Genomic DNA, 17,767 nt, shown 5'->3' on the forward strand with positions numbered 1-17,767 from the left:
CTGAAGCAGTATAAAATTTTTTTGTTAGATTATTACTATCTTGATAAGATTCCTTTTACTTTACACACTGAAAATTTAGTATCTGCACTAAGATCAGTTCAGTCACTCACTCATGTCCAACTCTTTGTGACCCCATAGACCGCAGCACACCAGGTTTCCCTGTCCATCACCAACTCCCAGAGCTTGCTCAAACTCATGTCCATTGAGTCAGTGATGCCATCCAACCATCTCATCCTCTGTCATCTCCTTCTCCTGCCTTCAATCTTTCCCAGCATCAGGATCTTTTCCAGTGAGTCAGTTCTTTGCATCAGGTGGCCAAAGTATTGGAGTTTCAGTTTCAGCATTAATCCTTCCAGTGAATATTCCGGACTGATTTCCTTTAGGATGGATTGGCTGGATCTCCTTACAGGCCAAGGGACTCTCAAGAGTCTTCTTCAACATCACAGTTCAAAAGCATCAGTTCTTCATTGCTCAGCTTTTTTTATAATCCAACACTCACATCCATACATGACTACTGGAAAAACCGTAACTTTGACTATACGGACCTTTGTCGGCAAAGTAACATCTCTGCTTTCTAATATACTATCTAGGTTGGTCATAGCTTTTCTTCCAAGGAGCAAGCGTCTTTTAATTTCATGGCTGCAGTCATCATCTGCAGTGATTTTGGAGCCCCCCAAAATAGTCTCTCACTGTTTCCATTGTTTCCCCATCTACTTGCCATGAAGTGATGGGACCAAATGTCATGATCTTAGTTTTCTGAATGTTGAGTTTTAAGCCAACTTTTTCACTCTCCTCTTTCACTTTCATCAAGAGGCTCTTTAGTTCCTTTTCACTTTCTGCCATAAGGGTGGTGTCATCTGCATATCTGAAGTTATTGATATTTCTCCTGGCAATCTTTATTCGAGCTTGTGCTTCATCCAGCCCAGTGTTTCGCATAATATACTCAGCATAGAAGTTAAATTAGCAGGGTGACAATATACAACCTTGACGTACTCCTTTCCCGATTTGGAACTGTCGGTTGTACCATGTCCAGTTCTAAATGTTGCTTCTTGACAACAGCTGAGAAACCTGTATACCGATTTCTCAGAAGGCAGGTAAAGTGGTCTGGTATTCCCATCTCTTTCAGAATTTTCCATAGCTTGTTGTGATCCACCAGTCAAAGGCTTTGGCATAGTCAATAAAACATGTTTTTCTGGAACTCTCTTGCTTTTTTGATGATCCAATGGATGTTGACAATTTTATCTCTGATTCCTCTGCCTTTTCTAAATCCAGCTTGAACATCTGGAAGTTCACAGTTCACATACTGTTGAAGCCTGGCTTGGAGAATTTTGAGCATTACTTTGCTAGTGTGTGAGATGAGTGCAATTATGTGGTAGTTTGAACATTCTTTGGGATTGGAATGAAAACTGACCTTTTCCAGTCCTGTGGCCACTGCTGAGTTTTCCAAATTTGCTGACATATTGAGTGCAACGCTGTAACAGCATCATCTTTTAGGATTTGAAACAGCTCAACTGGAATTCAATCACCTCCACTAGCTTTGTCATAGTGATGCCTCCTAAGGCCCATTTGACTTCACATTCGAGGATGTCTGGCTCTAGGTGACTGATCACACCGTTGTGGTTATCTGGGTCATGAAGATCTTTTTTGTATAGTTCTTCTGTGTATTCTTGCCACCTCTTCTTAATACCTTTTGCTTCTTAGATCCATACCATTTCTGTCCTTTATTGTGCCCATCTTTGCAAGAAATGTTCCCATCGTATCACTAATTTTCTTGAAGAGATAGGCTATATGTGTAAAATATAGTTGAGCCTTAAAGAGCAGAAGTTTGAACTACATGGGTCCACTTACACACCACTTGTTTTCAACAGTAAATACTACAGTACTGCACAGTCTGCATTTGAAATCATCAGATACAGAGCACTGTGGACAGGGAGGGTTGGCCCTAAGTTGTACATGGATTTTCAACTGCCTGGGAGGATCAGTGCCCTTCATCCCCACGTTGTTCAATGGACAATCAACCGTATAACCATATTTCAAATACATAATATGAAAAAGTCAAATCTTATTAATTATATATATATCAATATAATTATACTGACATGTTAACACATTACGCATTTTAAATATTAAATTGTAAAATATTTCGTTACTTTTTAGGAACAATAAGTAGAGGAGATGTAAGGTCAATGGTGCTTTGTTTTACAAGTTTGGAACTGGAGTATATTTGTAGGTGAAAAAGCCATCAGGAAGAAAGAGACTCAGTACAGAAGGGGGTTAATGGATAAAGCTCTCCTAAAAGATACTCTGAAGGATGGGATCATGGGCACATGGGAAAATGAGCCTTTAATACAACAGACTTATTCAGACAAGCTGGAAAAGGGAGGGACAGAAATCTGCTAAATCAAACCAGGTGCTCAAGAACTGATCAGATTATCTGCAGGCTGCAAAAGAGAGGGTTTGATAAAAGGTTTGTGAATGAGGTTTCTAGAATCATCCATGAGAAAGGAAGAACAAGAGCCTGATTAGGGCCAACAGGGCCCACATGACCCGGCCCTACCTACCTCCCAGGCCCTATCTCCCATCACATTTTCCCACCTCTCTGCTACCCACCTCCTCACCCTCCTGCAGAGTGCCACCCGCCTCTGCTGCTTCCTCTGAGAAGGCTTTACCTGTAACATCTACGCAACCAGATATTGGTTCAAAGACAACTTCCTTGGGGTGGTTCCAGGGACAGCCAGCTCCCCAGAGACTAGGTTAGTTTCCCCTTGTTATACCCCTGACAACACCCCATGCCACAGCTACCCAACCGAAGGTGAATCACACCTGCCATGTTAAATGTTCTAGCAGCCAAGTGAATGAACTAGTTTGAATATTTTATTTGACCCAATATATCCAGGATATCATTTCAACCTGTAATCAATATAAAACTTACTGAGCTATTTTACCATTTTGGGTACTAAGTCTTCAAAATCGGAAAGAGTACAGTGACAGCAATCTCAATTCCGATCAGGAACGTTTCAGGAGCTGCACATGCAGGTGACTACCGTGCTGGATAGCACAGCTCTCTGTCTCGTCAAAGCACTTACCGTATTTGTGACTATAATGTGCGCTGCTATTTGTTGAATGTCCATCTCCTCTAGAATGTAAGTTCTGTGAGATACTCCTGCCTGCTGAACTCTGAGCTCAGTGTCGCAGCACTCAGTAGGTGCCAAATAAAGGGAACTGCCTGAGGGGAAATGCAGGGGAGGGGCTGTTTGAGAGGTGATTCCCTGTGCCTGGCCTTCTAACAGGGTTTGTCAAAATAACTCAGGGAGAAGCAGAGTTAATGAAGCAGGCACAGAACAAAAGCAAGTTCAAGTGAAGCTAAGGTGCCAGGGAAACATATTCCGGGTGCTTAAATATAGATCCCACAGATGTTAATACAACAGGATGGGAGGTGGGATAAACAGGATGGCAGGCAAACTGTCCCTGCCCAAAGGGCACCGAAGAGCGACTGTGAGTGTGAGACAGCTGGAAGGACAGGCTCAGAAGCTGCGGTCAGAGGACAGGATACAGAAACGTAAGGTCTAATGCGGAGAACTGGGGGAATGCCCAAGGACAGTGGAAGTGAAGATCAAGGAGAAGAGGAGACAAGGTACTTGCTTTAAGTCAGAGGTGTTCGTCATGCTCTGAGATGATGTGGGGTGGCCATGGAGGGTGGAGGCTTGAAGTGGGATCTCAGTTCCCTGAACAGGAATCAAACCCAGACTGTGGCAGTGAAAGCGCCAAATCGTCACCACTAGACCACCAGGGACTAGCAGCCAGAAGCAGGGTCCTGGCTCTTGCCTTCTTTGCAAAAGGAATTTTAGCAAAAAGATGGAAAAAAGAGAAACTGGTAAACTGCTTATTAGAAAAATACATGCAGGTGAGCTCAGGTGCTTTTGGGGTGGCTTGCTGTTGTTTAGTCACATCAGAGTCATTTCCAATGAGTTGGCTCTTCACTTTGGCCACCTGATGTGAAGAGCTGACTCATTAGAAAAGACCCTGATGCTGGGAAAGACTGAAGACAAATGGATGAGACTGTTGGATGGCATCACCAACTCAACAGACATGAGTTTGAGCAAACTCTGGGAGATGGTGAAGGACAGGGAAGCCTGCCATGCTGCAGTCCATAGTTGCAAAGAGTAGGACATGACTCAGTGACCGAACAAGCCATGTCCAACTCTTGTGTTCCCATGGATTGTAGCCCACCAAGCTCCTCTATCCATGGGATTTCCCAGGCAGGATTTCCCACTAGAGTGGGTAGCCATTCCCTTCTCCGGGGGATCTTCCCGACTCAGGGATTGAACCTGCGCCTCCTGCATTACAGGCAGATCCTTTACCTCTGAGCCACCTGGGAAGCCCTGGTTGCTATATGGAGGCAGTTTTCTGGGTCTTTGTTTCCCTCCGGCCAATTACCTTGCTTTAACCCCACACTTGGTCTGACTCATGGCCCTCCCCTGTGTTATCTTTTAGCCAAGATGGATTCCAGTGTGAAGGTCTCTGGGAGGTTGACTGGACATATTATGGGCTAGTGTCCCCTCCCTTGAGGACCCTTTCTGAGCATGTGTAGTCTGGGAGACTGCCTTGACCCCAAGAATGAGGAATGTGCAAACTCCTTACCTAGCCAGGGCTCAGCCCTTCTCTGCCACCACTGTTATCTTAGCGTCCACAGGAGACTAAACCCAGCTGCTTATCCTGTTCCTGTTATTATCTTTGTCTTAAAGCATAAACAGGAGGCTAGTTGTAAATGTCTAACCCAGGGTCCATCTATCTTCTGCCTCAGAATGATTAACTCTAACTTAACATCTTTTAAGATTTTAACCTTTCCAAGGGCAGAGAATATTGTATCCCACACAGCCCAGTGTCGATCCCATCATGTATGCTGCTTGTTGAATACAATTAAATTGGAAGTCTACAAACATTAAAATCATGTGGAAGAAAAGTGGAAATGGTTAGAATAAAACAATGAAATAAGACATAAGGACTTCAATTTATTTGCTCAATAATTAGATAGTTCAATTGAACAGGATTAAGAACTCTGATAAAGAATTAATTTTTAATTTTGGTAGCCAAAATCCCAATCTGAGGGGTAAAGGGGACATGGGGTACAAATATATACCAGACTTACTTTACTTTTATCAGTAAACAAAATGATAACCAACAGAGCCTTTGGTAGCTTTATTAAAGCCAAGCAGACACCTGTTTATAGTTGGTAAAGAAACTGCCTGCAATGCAGGAGACCTAGGTTCGATCCCTGGGTCGGAAAGATCCCCTAGAGAAGAAAATGGCAAACCACTCCAGTATTCTTGCCTGAAGAATCCCATGGACAGAGGAGCCTGATGGGCTACAGTCCATGGGGTTGCAAGAGTCAGACACTGCTGCTGCTGCTGCTAAGTCGCTTCAGTCATGTCCAACTCTGTGAGACCCCATAGACGGCAGCCCACCAGGCTCCGCCGTCCCTGGGATTCCCCAGGCAAGAACACTGGAGTGGGTTGCCATTTCCTTCTCCAACGCATGAAGTGAAAAGTGAAAGTGAAGTCGTTCAGTCGTGTCCGGGACCCCATGGACTACAGCCCACCAGACTTCTCCGTCCATGGGATTTTCCAGGCAAGAGTACTGCAGTGGGGTACCACTGAGTCAGACACTACTTAGCTACTTAACCACCACCACCAGACACCTGTTTTACATAAGATACAGGTCCTCATAGTTTGTTTATAAACATTTTTTACAATGCCCCCTATTATATACTTTAGGGAAATTTGCTATTTAAAAGAACTCTAAGATTACTCTTTTAATAGAGGAAACAAAACCTAATTTGTTTACATGAAAGTGGCATGCTTTTTAAGTGGACACATGATAGTTTATGCTTATACATATAGATAAATACGTAAATACATGATGTATGTAATTCCTATAGTATACTTAGGCATATATTCTGTGTAGGTAAAGTTTTAGTTGCCTATCGCCTATTTTCTGCACTTGTTTCTAATTCTCATTTTGCCTTCCCGGTCCAATTTTGAGAAACAAAATTCTCCCACATAATTATTCTGATGAGGGACCCTGATTATCAGAAAGAATAGAAGGAGACCTCAAGGGTGGGGGAATTAAGGTGTAAACTGTGCTTGGTCCACTCTACCCATAACATTTCTGCTCCTTTTCTCATGTCTTATCTGGTCTGGAGTTTTACTAATAAGAGGACAAAATGATGATACAGGTGTCATCAGTTTAGCTCTGAACAAGGCAATACCCCTACAGAAACCTTTCTTCCCAACTAGACCCCACAGCAATCACAGTAAAAGGGGAGAAAAAGGGAATCATGCAAACAAATTACAGCAGCTGGCACTAAAATCACTGAATCATAATGGCCATAAATTCTGTTCCGGTGTTTTCTATAAGAACATAGAGTACTTTAAGCAGCTTGGCTGGCTCAAATGCTTCTTTTGTTTTCCCTCTGACCAATGCTGTTCTAAAGATTTCAGTATGTCTGTGGGCCAAGACAGATCCAAGTCAATGGAGCCAATTCATTTATTCATGCATACATTAGTATCTTTGGTTCTGGGACTTGGGGACTCTACTGCAGTGACCAAATCATGATCCCTGCTCTCACGAAGTGTGCATTCTGAGGACTGCTGCTGCTAAGTCGCTTCAGTCGTGTCCGACTCTGTGCGACCCCACAGATGGCAGCCCACCAGGCTCCCCCGTCCCTGGGATTCTCCAAGCAAGAACACTGGAGTGGGTTGCCATTTCCTTCTCCAATGCAGGAAAGTGAAAAGTGAAAATGAAGTCGCTCAGTCATGTCCGACTCTTCGCAACCCCATGGACTGCAGCCTACCAGGCTCCTCCATCTATGGGATTTTCCAGGCAAGAGTACTGGAGTGGGGTGCCATTGCCAGAGCCTACATATCTGCCTGCCTCTTTAAAAACACACTGACTGGATGCTTCTATCACCGTCACCATAATGTACATCGCCAACATTTGCTTCTTAAAAAATTCCTCTTAACAACTTTTCATCAGTGAATACACAAAACAGCCGTTTCTTCTAATTCGACTGACCAAAAAACTTATGTAACCACAGATTTTTCCAGTTTTGTACTTTCTGAGGAAGAGAGACATATGACAGGAAAGCTGAAGGGGACTGAGTTTGTCAATCTCCCAGGCCGCTTAACAGAATCATTTTAGGCCTAAGCCTTCTACAACTGTACCTGTACATGCAAGATATACACAGATATGTATTTAAAATATGCTTATATACATCTGTTTTTAGAACCAACATTACTTCCTAAGTAAACCTATTAGATGAGAACTTTGATTCTTCTAGAAACCTTGGATTTTGATATAGGAAGGTAGGCCTAAAGTGAACTTTAGCCCCAGGAAAAATTAAATGGCTCTGCATAATAAAATTAAAAAGTACCGGGATTTTGAGGGGAGCAATCAAAAAGGAGAAGAGGAGGCAGGGGATGAGGGCAAAGGGCCCACCAGGTTACAGGAGCCTTGAGTTCCCTTGTGATGGTGACCAAAACGCATTTTAAGGCTAGAGACGCCCAGCATGGGACAGCAACACCTCTGGCATTGCAATGATGTAAACTCCCCACTGCTGCACCCCCTGCAAACCTCCCGAAAGCTGACTACACCCACCAAGGCTTTATGTGAGCTCTTGATCGTTTTATCTTCCATTCTTTCCTAGCTCCTGCCTAACACATCTATCTAATAACAGCACCACAGATTCAACCACCCATGTGCACCTCAATGGGTTGGTCCCAAACTATCTTCCTTTCCCCACCTCTACCACGGACTATTCTTAACTGTTCCTTCTCGTAACGTCCAGCATTCCACTAGCTCTTTAATGTCATAACCACTTCAGGAACAACCAATATTTATTGAGCACTTGTAATGTGCTAGGTACTCTGCCAAGGGCATTAATGCATAATTTCATTTGATCCTCAAACTCCACTAGACAGGTACACTTCCTTTTCTAAATGTTAGGAAACCAAAGTTCGGTGAGGACAGTGGTGCTCAGAGTAAGTGATGGACTTCAACCCCGTTCCAACTCCAAAACCAGCTTAAGCAGTATACTCCAATGCCCCCAAGTCAAAAACCCTCCGAACCATCCCTCTCTCATTAATCATTTGTAGTCGCCTAGCTGGTTGGACCAATTATACCTCCTGGATGCCACATCATCTCTACTTCTACTGCCTTCACAGAGAACAAAAAACAGCATCTACCAAGTCCTTCCTATGTGCCAAGCACTATTCTAAGTAACATACATATTTTTCAAGCTTTATCCCCCAAATCCTATGAAGTGAAGACCCTAAAGAAGAAAGAGGTTACGTAATGAGTGACAGAGCCAGATCCAAACCCAGACAATGTGAATTGAGAAGTGCTGAGCACTTAAACCCTCCAGGAATTAAGAGGCCCTGCGCCGTCTCCCTACCTCCCATCTGGACCCCCACCAACCTTCAGCCTGCCGCAGACATCCTTCTGGAAGGCAAATGTTATCATGACATTCTCCTGCTTAAACTTGGCAGCTCCGTATCGCTGACTGGATCAAGTCCAAATTTCTTAATTTGGCACACAAAACCCTTTACGTTCCTGTTCAACTCAGTTCAATAAATATTTGAGTGCCCACTGTAAGCAAGGCCAAGTGCTATGTGCTCCGAAATGAATAACACATCCCAGGCCCTGACCACGACTCCAACCGCAGACACTATGTTCTTCAGCCAGAGAAACCAGATGCGGCTCTCATAAAGCAACACCCTACCCGCTAGTCCCTTTGCAGAGAATGAAAATCCCCCAGCCACGTGAAGAGTAAGTGCAGGTGTGATGCCTTCCCTAACAAACTCCAGGCAGAAATTCTCCCTCTTGTAAGGTCCCTCAACACCTGCTTAAATCGCTTTCAAGCGGCTGGTTGAATAAAGTCATATATATGCTTCCAAACAGCACTGTGAGCCAGCTCAGGGCAAGAGCTGACCCTTGCCAAGCATGTCCGGTTTGCAGAAGACACTCATTTGCTGAATGAATAAATAATAGAAGTATAACCTGATGAGAAAAGGAGAGGAACAAGATACAGAATTAGGAATGCTAACACACAGGTGGGCCACATTAAAAGCAGCAGCAGTTATTTTGCCTGGGTTACAAACAGGCCTACATTTTTCCTCCTATGGGAAAACTCACATGCAGGACTTGGACAAGCTAAAAGGGCACAACTTTTGTTATTAGTGGCTCCAGAAAGCTCCACAGGCCAAAAAGGATACAAGATGAAAGTCCATTGTCTAAAGGGGTGAGGAGATGGAAATCAAATCTATCCAAGTAAATAATATTGATCTACTGGGATGAACTCACCAGGGCTACGTCACAGTATGGTGCAAGGAAGAGAGGGGGAAAAAAAAGTCAAAATCTGTCCTGAGACCAATTTAGAAATTAGTATGACTGCGGCCAGAATGTGAAATTTTAAAAGCGAAGAGTTACAATAAACCGAAGCTCACAACTGTTTCCCCCTTCTGAATCGCCACTGCTTTTCGCTCAACTTCATTTCTGTAATTTAAAAAGCAACCATCTACCAGAGTTAAGCCCAGGTATGAGCATACTGTAGCTCCTGGCATATACTGAACGTCTTGATTCATAACCGTAAATGCACACAGAAACCTCCGAAAAAACGCTACATCTAAGCCGCAAGTCCTTCGTCTAGATCCGGGCATGAGGTTCCGAAAAGCGAGTGAGGTCCTTTCTGAACGGTGCTTTGTGTGCGGCTGTTTCCAAGTCAAGGGCCGTGTTTTGAAATTTACCCCCTCGAGGGTGTCACGTCTCTCTCTCACCCTCTCCAGCCTCCAGGGAAAGGTGAGAATTCGCGGGCAACAGGCTGGGACGGAGCGTACGACCTCGCCCCACTCCTTTCAAATGGGGCAGCCGGTGGCTCTCACCCATGGCCACAGACACTCAGGAGACAAAAATATTACCCCACCTCTCCCCTCCCTAAAACCGGAGCAAACGACGCAAAAAGCTCGGCCACCGGCGGCCGGGACCCCCCAGATTGTCAGAGCCGAGGCCGCCCGCCCCCGTCGGCGCCCGGCAGCCCCGCGCCCTCCTCCCTGGACCCCGTGTCCCCGCAGCCCGGCTCGGCCAGGAGAGCGCGACGGACGCCGCGGCCGCCCGCCTCCGCCGCCTCCCGGGCGCCGCGACGCCCCACACCCCACACGCTGCCCGCACCTGAGGCGCGGCCGGACCGCGAGCGGGCGCCGAGCGTGGCGGGCAGGGCAAAGTTACTCACCGGGTGAGCCCAGCTCCCGCGCCTCAGCCGAGCGTCGGCTCCGATTCCGCGGCCCCGCTGAGGGAGCGCGGGGGCCAGCTGGCCTCCGCTCCGCCCGGACCTGCCGCCGCCGCCGCCGCAGATTTCCTGGCAAGGAGCAAACTCTAGTCAAGACTTCGCTCCTCAACCGCCCCTGCTGCCTTCCCGCGGGCGAACGCCAGGGCCGAGCCACGCAAGCCGACACGCACCCCGGCCAATGGGTAGCGGCATAGGGCGGGGAGGGGCCGGGCCAGAGGGCTGCTTCACCTATCCGAGAGCTCGGGGGGCGGGCCGGGCCCGGGCCGTCACTCCGGGTTAGAGTGAGCCCGCTCCGCCCCCGACCGCCGCGCGCCCTCCCTCCACCCCCCGAGCCGTCCCCTCTGCTGTCCGCCTTGCAGCCCCCGGCGCGGGGCCAGCGTTGCCTCTGCTCTCACTACCGACCGCGCGAGGACAGGGGAACAGCTGGGGGAGGCGGGGAACATCTAGGGGGTCGGGGGTGGGGTAAGGAGAACAGGTGGCGCCGGAAAGCTGGACTGTGGGCGTGTCGGGCGAGAGGACAGCGGGGGTCGGGGTGGGGGGAAGGGACGGGAGCTGAAGGGGGTAAGGGGGGACAGGAAGGGAGAAGCGAGGGTTTTGGTAAAGAACACCTGAGGGGTCGGGGCGCGGAGAGCGAGTCTGGGTGGTGAAAGCTTGCCGAGGCGGGGGCATGAACACCTGGGAACGAAGGTGAGAAGGAGGTTCCGCGGGTGAGGTTGAAGAGGCCAAAAGGGTGAAGAGGAAAGGACGTGTCTAAAGCGAGGCAGGACGTACTCCAGGGAGAGAAAAAGATCCAGGAAGGAAAGGATGGGGATGCGAGATAGGGACAGTTTGCATCCAAACTCGCTCATCTTCACCCCCACTCCCCCCGGCAAAAATAAACAAACGCTTGTCCTTTGACCCAGTTGAGCTGTGAAACCTTTCAAGATCGCGGATGAGACAAATACCGTCTTACACGTGCATCTTGTTCTGTTGTGAAATTCATCAAAATGTATCGATCAACTATAGCTGTTGTCCCCGGAAAGGCCTCCCGGGGCGGGCGGAGTCCAGCCTGGGATTAATCCCGTCCCCCACGAGGCCAAGATCTTCCCCGGTGGCCCAGATGGTAAAGAATCTGCCTGCAATGCAGGAGACCTGGGTTCGATCCCTGGGTCGGGAAGATTCCCCGGAGAAAGGTATGGCAATACTCCAATCCAGTATTCTTGCCCGGAGAACCCCATGGACAGAGGAGCCTGGCGGGCTACAGTTCGTGGGGCGCAAAGAGCCGGACATGACTGAAGCGACTGGCACTGCTACACTGCCAGGGGGCCAGCAGCAAGTCAGAAAGAGACTTGATCGTGGCCCCAGGGGAAAAGGGGATCTGGGGGAGTCAGGTAAGGCCCCGCCCCTCCTGCTATCACCTTGGCGGGGAGGTGCCAAGGGTCAAGCTCTGGCGCCCACAGGCAGGTCTCGGCCTCGGGGCGGGGCAGAAGCCCGGCTCCACCTGTCTGCCACCACCGGTTCGGGGGGAGGGCTCACTCAGCACCTCAGGTGAGCCGCTCAGGCTCGGCCACCGCCCTCCTCGCGCCGGGGGCGGGGCCGGGGCGGGGGCCAGGGGCGGAGCCTCCACGCCCCGCCCAACAGCCGGGCCCTGCCGCGCCGCTGCGGCTCCTCCCCCCTCCTTCCGTCCGCACTTCTTCCGTCGGTCCTTCCTTCCTGCCTGCCTGCCGCGCCCGCACGCTTCGAGGCATGGGGCAGAGCCTCCGGCCGGCCCGCGCCACCTGAGGATCCCGGAAGCCGCCCCCGCCATGGAAGAGGACCAGGAGCTGGAGAGGTAACGGCCAGGGGGGGTGGGGGGTGGGGAGGCGGGAGGAGCGGGCCGTGCCGGGCCCTGGGAGCCGGCGGGTGGCTGGGGCCTCCGCCTCCGCGGCCTGGCCTGGCAGCGAGGGCCTGACCGGGAGGACGGGGGAGGAGGGGGCGCGGTGGGCGCACCAGGGCGGGGAACGGGGCCCCGGATTGGGAAGGGGTTGGGGGGGGAAGCTGGATTGCTTGAGTGGAGACGCTCAGTGCACTAGATACCAAAGAGGGAAGACGGGTTGTTAGAGCGGAGTTCAGTCCCCAACGGCCCATCCCCATTAGGAACAGCCAGAGTCAGTAAAAGATAACGTGCACCCGGCCACCGTTCCCCAAGTAATGGGCTTGGCCTGTGGGCCAGGCCCAGGCCACTCCTCTGGGTCGAGCGCTAATTGGTCGTCTCTGTGCGCCGAGTTCTCTTTTTTTCCCCATGCTGGGAGACTCTTCTCAGACTTTCTAGTTTCCGTACCTCCTGTAAACGGAAACCGTAGTTGAAAAACTGCACGTTGATGAACTTTAGTATCTATTTTTATCTGCGTTTTCCCCCACGCCTTTCAACTCCCCTTTTCATACTTTAGCAGGACCCACCCTATTCTAATCCTGCCCCTCTTCTTGTGGCTCTACTAAAAGAATATTTTAGCAAACTTTTTGTTGAAGGACACTCCCCTTGGTCGTCATGTGGACGGCCAAATGGAGTAGCGAGAAACTGTAGGCAGTAAATTATTTAGTGGTAGAATAAGTGGAGGCAGAAGAAGATAATAATAAGGGCTAATGCTAATAGTTCTGTGTAATTGGAGTGCATTAGAGTAGTAACCTGTTGCAATTGTGATAGATTTTAAAAAAAAAAAAAGGTAGTTTCAAAACCATACTCAGTATGATCTCATTTTTATAAAAACTATGTGTGTAGAAAAATGTCTGGAATGAAGACCTCAATGGCTGAAGGCGAGAGGAAGACAGCCCTGGAGATGGTCCAGGCGGCTGGGACAGATAGACACTGTGTGACATTTGTGTTGCACGAGGAGGACCATACCCTAGGAAATTCTCTTCGGTACATGATCATGAAGAACCCGGAAGTGGAATTCTGTGGTTACACTACAACCCATCCTTCAGAGAGCAAAATTAACTTGCGCATACAGACCCGAGGTGCCCTCCCCGCGGTCGAGCCCTTTCAGAGAGGCCTGACTGAGCTCATGAATGTCTGCCAGCATGTGCTTGACAAGTTCGAGGCCAGCATAAAGGAATATAAAGATCAAAAGGCCAGCAGAAACGAAGCCACATTCTAGTCTCTCACCATACAGGGAGAACTGACCTCTAGGATATTCTGTATGTGCTCTTGGCAAAACCCAGAAGTAAAAGATTGTGGTGACAGCACGATGTGACCTGCAGAAGGGCCTGCTTCTAGCTCATAACTCATCTTAGCTGTTGGAGTCCCTGCGAGAAACTGTATTCTTCTAATAAATTCCCTCTTGTACTCAAACTGATTTGAGTGGTTTCTGTTCCTTTGTTCTGGAAGTGGACTCTTATGATTTTGTGTTGTTTTTTTTCCTTTTAATTGAACCAAGGTTGAAAGTGAGGAAACAGATAACCAGGCACCTAGAGAAAGACCTTGATGGAGGAAATTAAAAGGATTTCCCTCCCCTAGTCACAGGAGAGGGAAAGATGCTGTAGAACAGTGGTCCCAACCTTTTGGGTACCAGGGACCAATTTTGTGGAAGACATATTTTTCCACGGACTGGGGATGGGAAGTATGGTCTCAGAATGATTTGAGAGCATTGCATTTATTGTGCACTTTATTTCTAATCTAATGCTGCTACTGATCTGATAGGATGTACCTGCCTGGGGCGGGGAGGTTCGAGACCCTATGCCGTAGAGCATGACCCCACGTAGGCTATGAAAGGTTTAGAAAAGAAAGGTGGGAGTGAGGGGAAGACTTGGCCTCTTCCTAGATATTTTTTAGTAATTTATGAGAATTGCATGCTTTGCTATGATTGGCAGATTGTGCAAGGGAGGAAAATAATTTGAGAGAATTCTGGTTTCATGTGAGAGAAGTTAGGTGGTCTCAGGCTTCATCTTTATGGTAGTGTTTAGAGGAAGATTCCAGTTCAGTGCTGTAATTTTAGGTCCATAATATAAGAGGAGACAACTGGGATGACCAGATAACATTTTCAGTTCTTGGGTAGGTATCTCAGTACAGCCCAAGGTTCCATGAAAAGAAACAGTATTTGAGAGAAAGTAAAGACAGGAGGAAAATTGAATGTGTGGAAAATGATTTTTGGGGAAACCTAAAATACTGGTGAATCACACTTAAGAGCTGCCCTACTTACCTCTTCAACCTTGTGTCTTAGACCTGTCCTACCCCAATTTGACTGATAATTCAGCCTACATATCTGTCAACCTTAGAAGCTCAGCACCCCGCCTTACCCCGGCCCCACCCTAGTACTCTGAAAGGGGAATCTGCTTTAGGTATGGAAGTCAGAGAGGATCTCTCAGAGATCACAGGAAGAGAAGGAGCTGGCCGTGCAAAAAAGAAGAGCATTCTGGTGGAGTAGCACTTGCAGAAGCTCTGAAGCAGAACACCAGTGGTCTGAGGAATCAAAGGCCTTGAAAGGAGATCTGCATGTCTAGAGCAGGGCAAGCAGGGAGGACAAAGGCCTGTGATAGGCTCCAGGGGAAGAGCTCTGGGGCAGAGACTTTGGAAAGTACAAGGGGAAGGCATCTGGGAATCTGATGACAGTGTGGCGGAATGGATGGTGGAGAGGCCAGGGTAGAAGCAGGCGAACTGTAAGAGCTGGAAGGTAGACGAGTGATGGAGACGAGTCGATTTGAGATATGTTTGTGAGCCAAATGGTACAAATTGGTAGACCTCAGGAAGTGGGTGTAGAAGATGAGGAAAGAGAACGATGATTTCCACCTAGATTTGGGGCTAAATTTACTGAAATGGGAAGCCTAGAGGGGAAAATTCATTGGGAGGTGGAGTGATGGAAAACGGGTTGCAGGGAGGGGATTGGTTGGGAGGTGGAGAATCAGAAGTTCATCTTGAATGAGGTAATCAGTAGATATGAGTTGAAGGCCATCAAAGAGATTCAAGTAGAGATCAGCTTTGTTAGTTCTTGCCACAAAGATGAGGTAAATGCATAAAAACTGGAGTGATAAAGAAGAGAGTCCAAGCCAAGCCTTGGGCAAGCTCAGTATTTAAAGGTTGGTAGAAGAGCAACCAGTGAGGTGGTGGGGAAGCCTGTAGAAAGTCAAGTTGTGGAAGACAGCGCTTTCAAAGAGAAGAGTGATAAATGAGTCACATGAGGACAGAAAAAATGGCAGCTGAAATTAACAGGGAAGTCACTGGGCAGCTGGCAGCATTAGTTTAGTGCCTACAAAGGCTAAAATATTAACCCTGGTAACAGATGAATGGCTTCGTTTGGGTTTTCCAATAAAGAAAATACACTGTAGGACGTTAGAGGCTAAATTTAAGTGGGAGCAGGAGTGGGTGGGGAAAGATCAAAAGTTCCAGGGCAAGGACAGGGAACATTCTCCTAGGGTGACAGACAGTAAGAAACAGTTAACAGAAAGCCAGTGTCAGCATAAGGAACTTGGCACTTGAAGACACAGGGAAGTCCTAAAGGGATCTGTGGGAAATGATCAAACACTTGTTTGCCTCTTCTGAAGTTCTGCTTATGAGTTGTTCAGTGGGGACCGGAAACAGGGTAACTTAAATGAAAAGTTTAATACCTATGAGCTGTCAGGAGATGAAGGCCAAATTTAATTAGTGGACACAGCAGTGCAGAATAGTGACAGTAGACTGAAGTAATCAGTAACAGTGCCCGTGGGGGATGGACCCACTGGTGGCCACCCGACACATCTTGTGGCCTCTTTGCTCCTCAAAGGGCTTATCATCACTCATGATTTGGCATGGAGTCTTGAATCTGTTTGTTGTTTAGTCACTTCAGTCGTGTCTGACTCTTTGCAACCCCAAGGACTATAGCCCACCAGGCTCCTCTGTCCATGGGATTTCCCAGGCAAGAATACCGGAGAGGGTTTCCTCCTCCAGGGGATCTTCCTGACCAAGGGATCGAACCCGCGTCTTCTGCATTGGCAGGCAGATTCTTTTACCACTGAGCCACCAGGGAAAATGAAGTGAAAGTGAAAGTTGCTCAGTTGTGTTTGACTCTTTGCGACCCCATGGACACAGTCCATGGAATTCTCCAGGCCAGAATACTGGAGTGGATAGCCTTTTCCTTCTCCAGGGGATCTTCCCAACTCAGAGATTGAACCCAGGTCTCCTGCTTTGCAGGCGGATTCTTTACCAGCTGAGCCACCAGGCAAGCCCAGCCCTAAACACAGGTTCTTACAAAAACACCATCACAAGGCAGGTGTGTGAAAGGAAAAAACAGGACAGGGCAGGCAAGATAACCAAGAGTCCTGGAGACCAGAGAAGAATCTTTGCAAAATGTTTGTCAGAACCTAAGGGAAGGCAAAATTGGTCGATGAGAAAGGGAAGGAGATTGATATGAATCATGTATCTACTTAAATAAACTGAAAAAACTTACTCAGTATTTCTGATTTCCTAACAGCAATAATATCAATGGTTCAAGCTCAGAAATTATGTTCAGCTATAAAATATCTATATCTATCATATCTTTAAAAAAGAGGCAGTTATTAAAATGATTATATGCTAAAGGTTTTTTTAATATATAACAACTTGAGTACTTGCCTAGCACTTCCCATTTTCAAAGCACTTGACAAACTATAAATTGCGTATAGTTGCAACATCTAAGTATTCTAATTGGTCATTATAACGCATAGGTGCCTGTAGAACCTCTGCGGAGATGAAAAGGTGTCTACCTAGAAAGTGGTCCAATCAGTGTCATTCTGAACCAGTGTCTCACATTTTTAGAAATAAAGCACACCAAGTTCTGTGGCCACCGTTCCTCACCCTTCTTTTTGTTTCCCTTTAACATGTTGTTAAGACTATAGATAGTCTCCAGATCACTAAAGTCATCTTTTCCGATAAGCAAAATTTAGAACCAGAGACGTTTGTACTAGCCCTCAAACTGGGCTTCCAGGAAATTTGCTCAGATCCACCCGTCTGCTTTCAAGTACTTATGACCCCAGATCCAGTCCTGTGCTCAGATTCTTAATGCTGGTTTTTCTTTTGCCATTTGAAAGTGTATAACCCAGGTGGTGCTAGTGGTAAAGAACCCACCTGCCAATGCAGGAGACATAAGAGGTGCGGGTTCAATCCCTGGGTCAGGAAGATTTCCCTGAAAGAGGGCATGGCAACCCACTCCAGTATTCTTGCCTGGAGAATCCCATGGCAGAGGAACCTGGTGAGCTACAGTCCATGGAGTTGCAGAGTCGGACAGGACTGAGCAAGTAAACAACAACAGCCAGTATGTACCTAGTAGTGGTATCAGTCCTGAGAAATGGTGGAGATGAGAGAATATGAGTCTGCCCTCCAAAGCCCCTTGATTTTGAAGAGGACAGACGAGCCATACGCCTGAAAAGTTAGCCAACTGCATTTACAATGAAGTGCCCTCATGTGCATTGAAGGGCATTACCTGCTGAAGACAGAATGGAGCTGGTGAGGGACACTCTTGT

General features: G+C 47.6%; 2 protein-coding genes and 1 long non-coding RNA gene across 3 annotated transcripts in view; 2 read left to right on the plus strand and 1 right to left on the minus strand.

Annotated features, from left to right (window-relative positions):
- The window catches only part of LNX2 (ligand of numb-protein X 2), an 89,131-nt gene extending 78,630 nt beyond the window's left edge, over positions 1–10,501 (minus strand). The window contains exon 1 of the mRNA XM_018056589.1: positions 10,286–10,501. The gene's annotated coding sequence lies outside the window, so the exon portion shown is untranslated. The remainder of the gene's footprint in view (positions 1–10,285) is intronic.
- Positions 11,860–17,767, plus strand: part of LOC106502711 — a 34,779-nt gene continuing 28,871 nt past the window's right edge. The window contains exon 1 of the long non-coding RNA XR_001918939.1: positions 11,860–12,152. This is a non-coding gene — a long non-coding RNA (uncharacterized LOC106502711). The remainder of the gene's footprint in view (positions 12,153–17,767) is intronic.
- On the plus strand, positions 12,004–13,653 carry LOC102189595 (DNA-directed RNA polymerases I and III subunit RPAC2). Its single transcript, XM_018056591.1, has 2 exons — positions 12,004–12,152; positions 13,080–13,653. The coding sequence occupies exons 1-2, from the start codon at positions 12,127–12,129 to the stop codon at positions 13,453–13,455; spliced, it is 402 nt and encodes a 133-aa protein (XP_017912080.1). The 5' UTR covers positions 12,004–12,126; the 3' UTR covers positions 13,456–13,653.

This window comes from Capra hircus, chromosome 12 (genome assembly GCF_001704415.2).
Source record: "Capra hircus breed San Clemente chromosome 12, ASM170441v1, whole genome shotgun sequence".
Taxonomy (NCBI): domain Eukaryota; kingdom Metazoa; phylum Chordata; class Mammalia; order Artiodactyla; family Bovidae; genus Capra; species Capra hircus.

What these genes read in the sequence shown, in the direction of transcription:
- LOC102189595 (XM_018056591.1), top strand. Translation starts at nt 12,127, where the DNA reads ATGGAAGAGGACCAGGAGCTGGAGAG. An exon ending in GAGGACCAGGAGCTGGAGAG is followed by an intron (nt 12,153 to 13,079) that starts GTAACGGCCAGG and finishes CTATGTGTGTAG; the next exon opens with AAAAATGTCTGGAATGAAGA.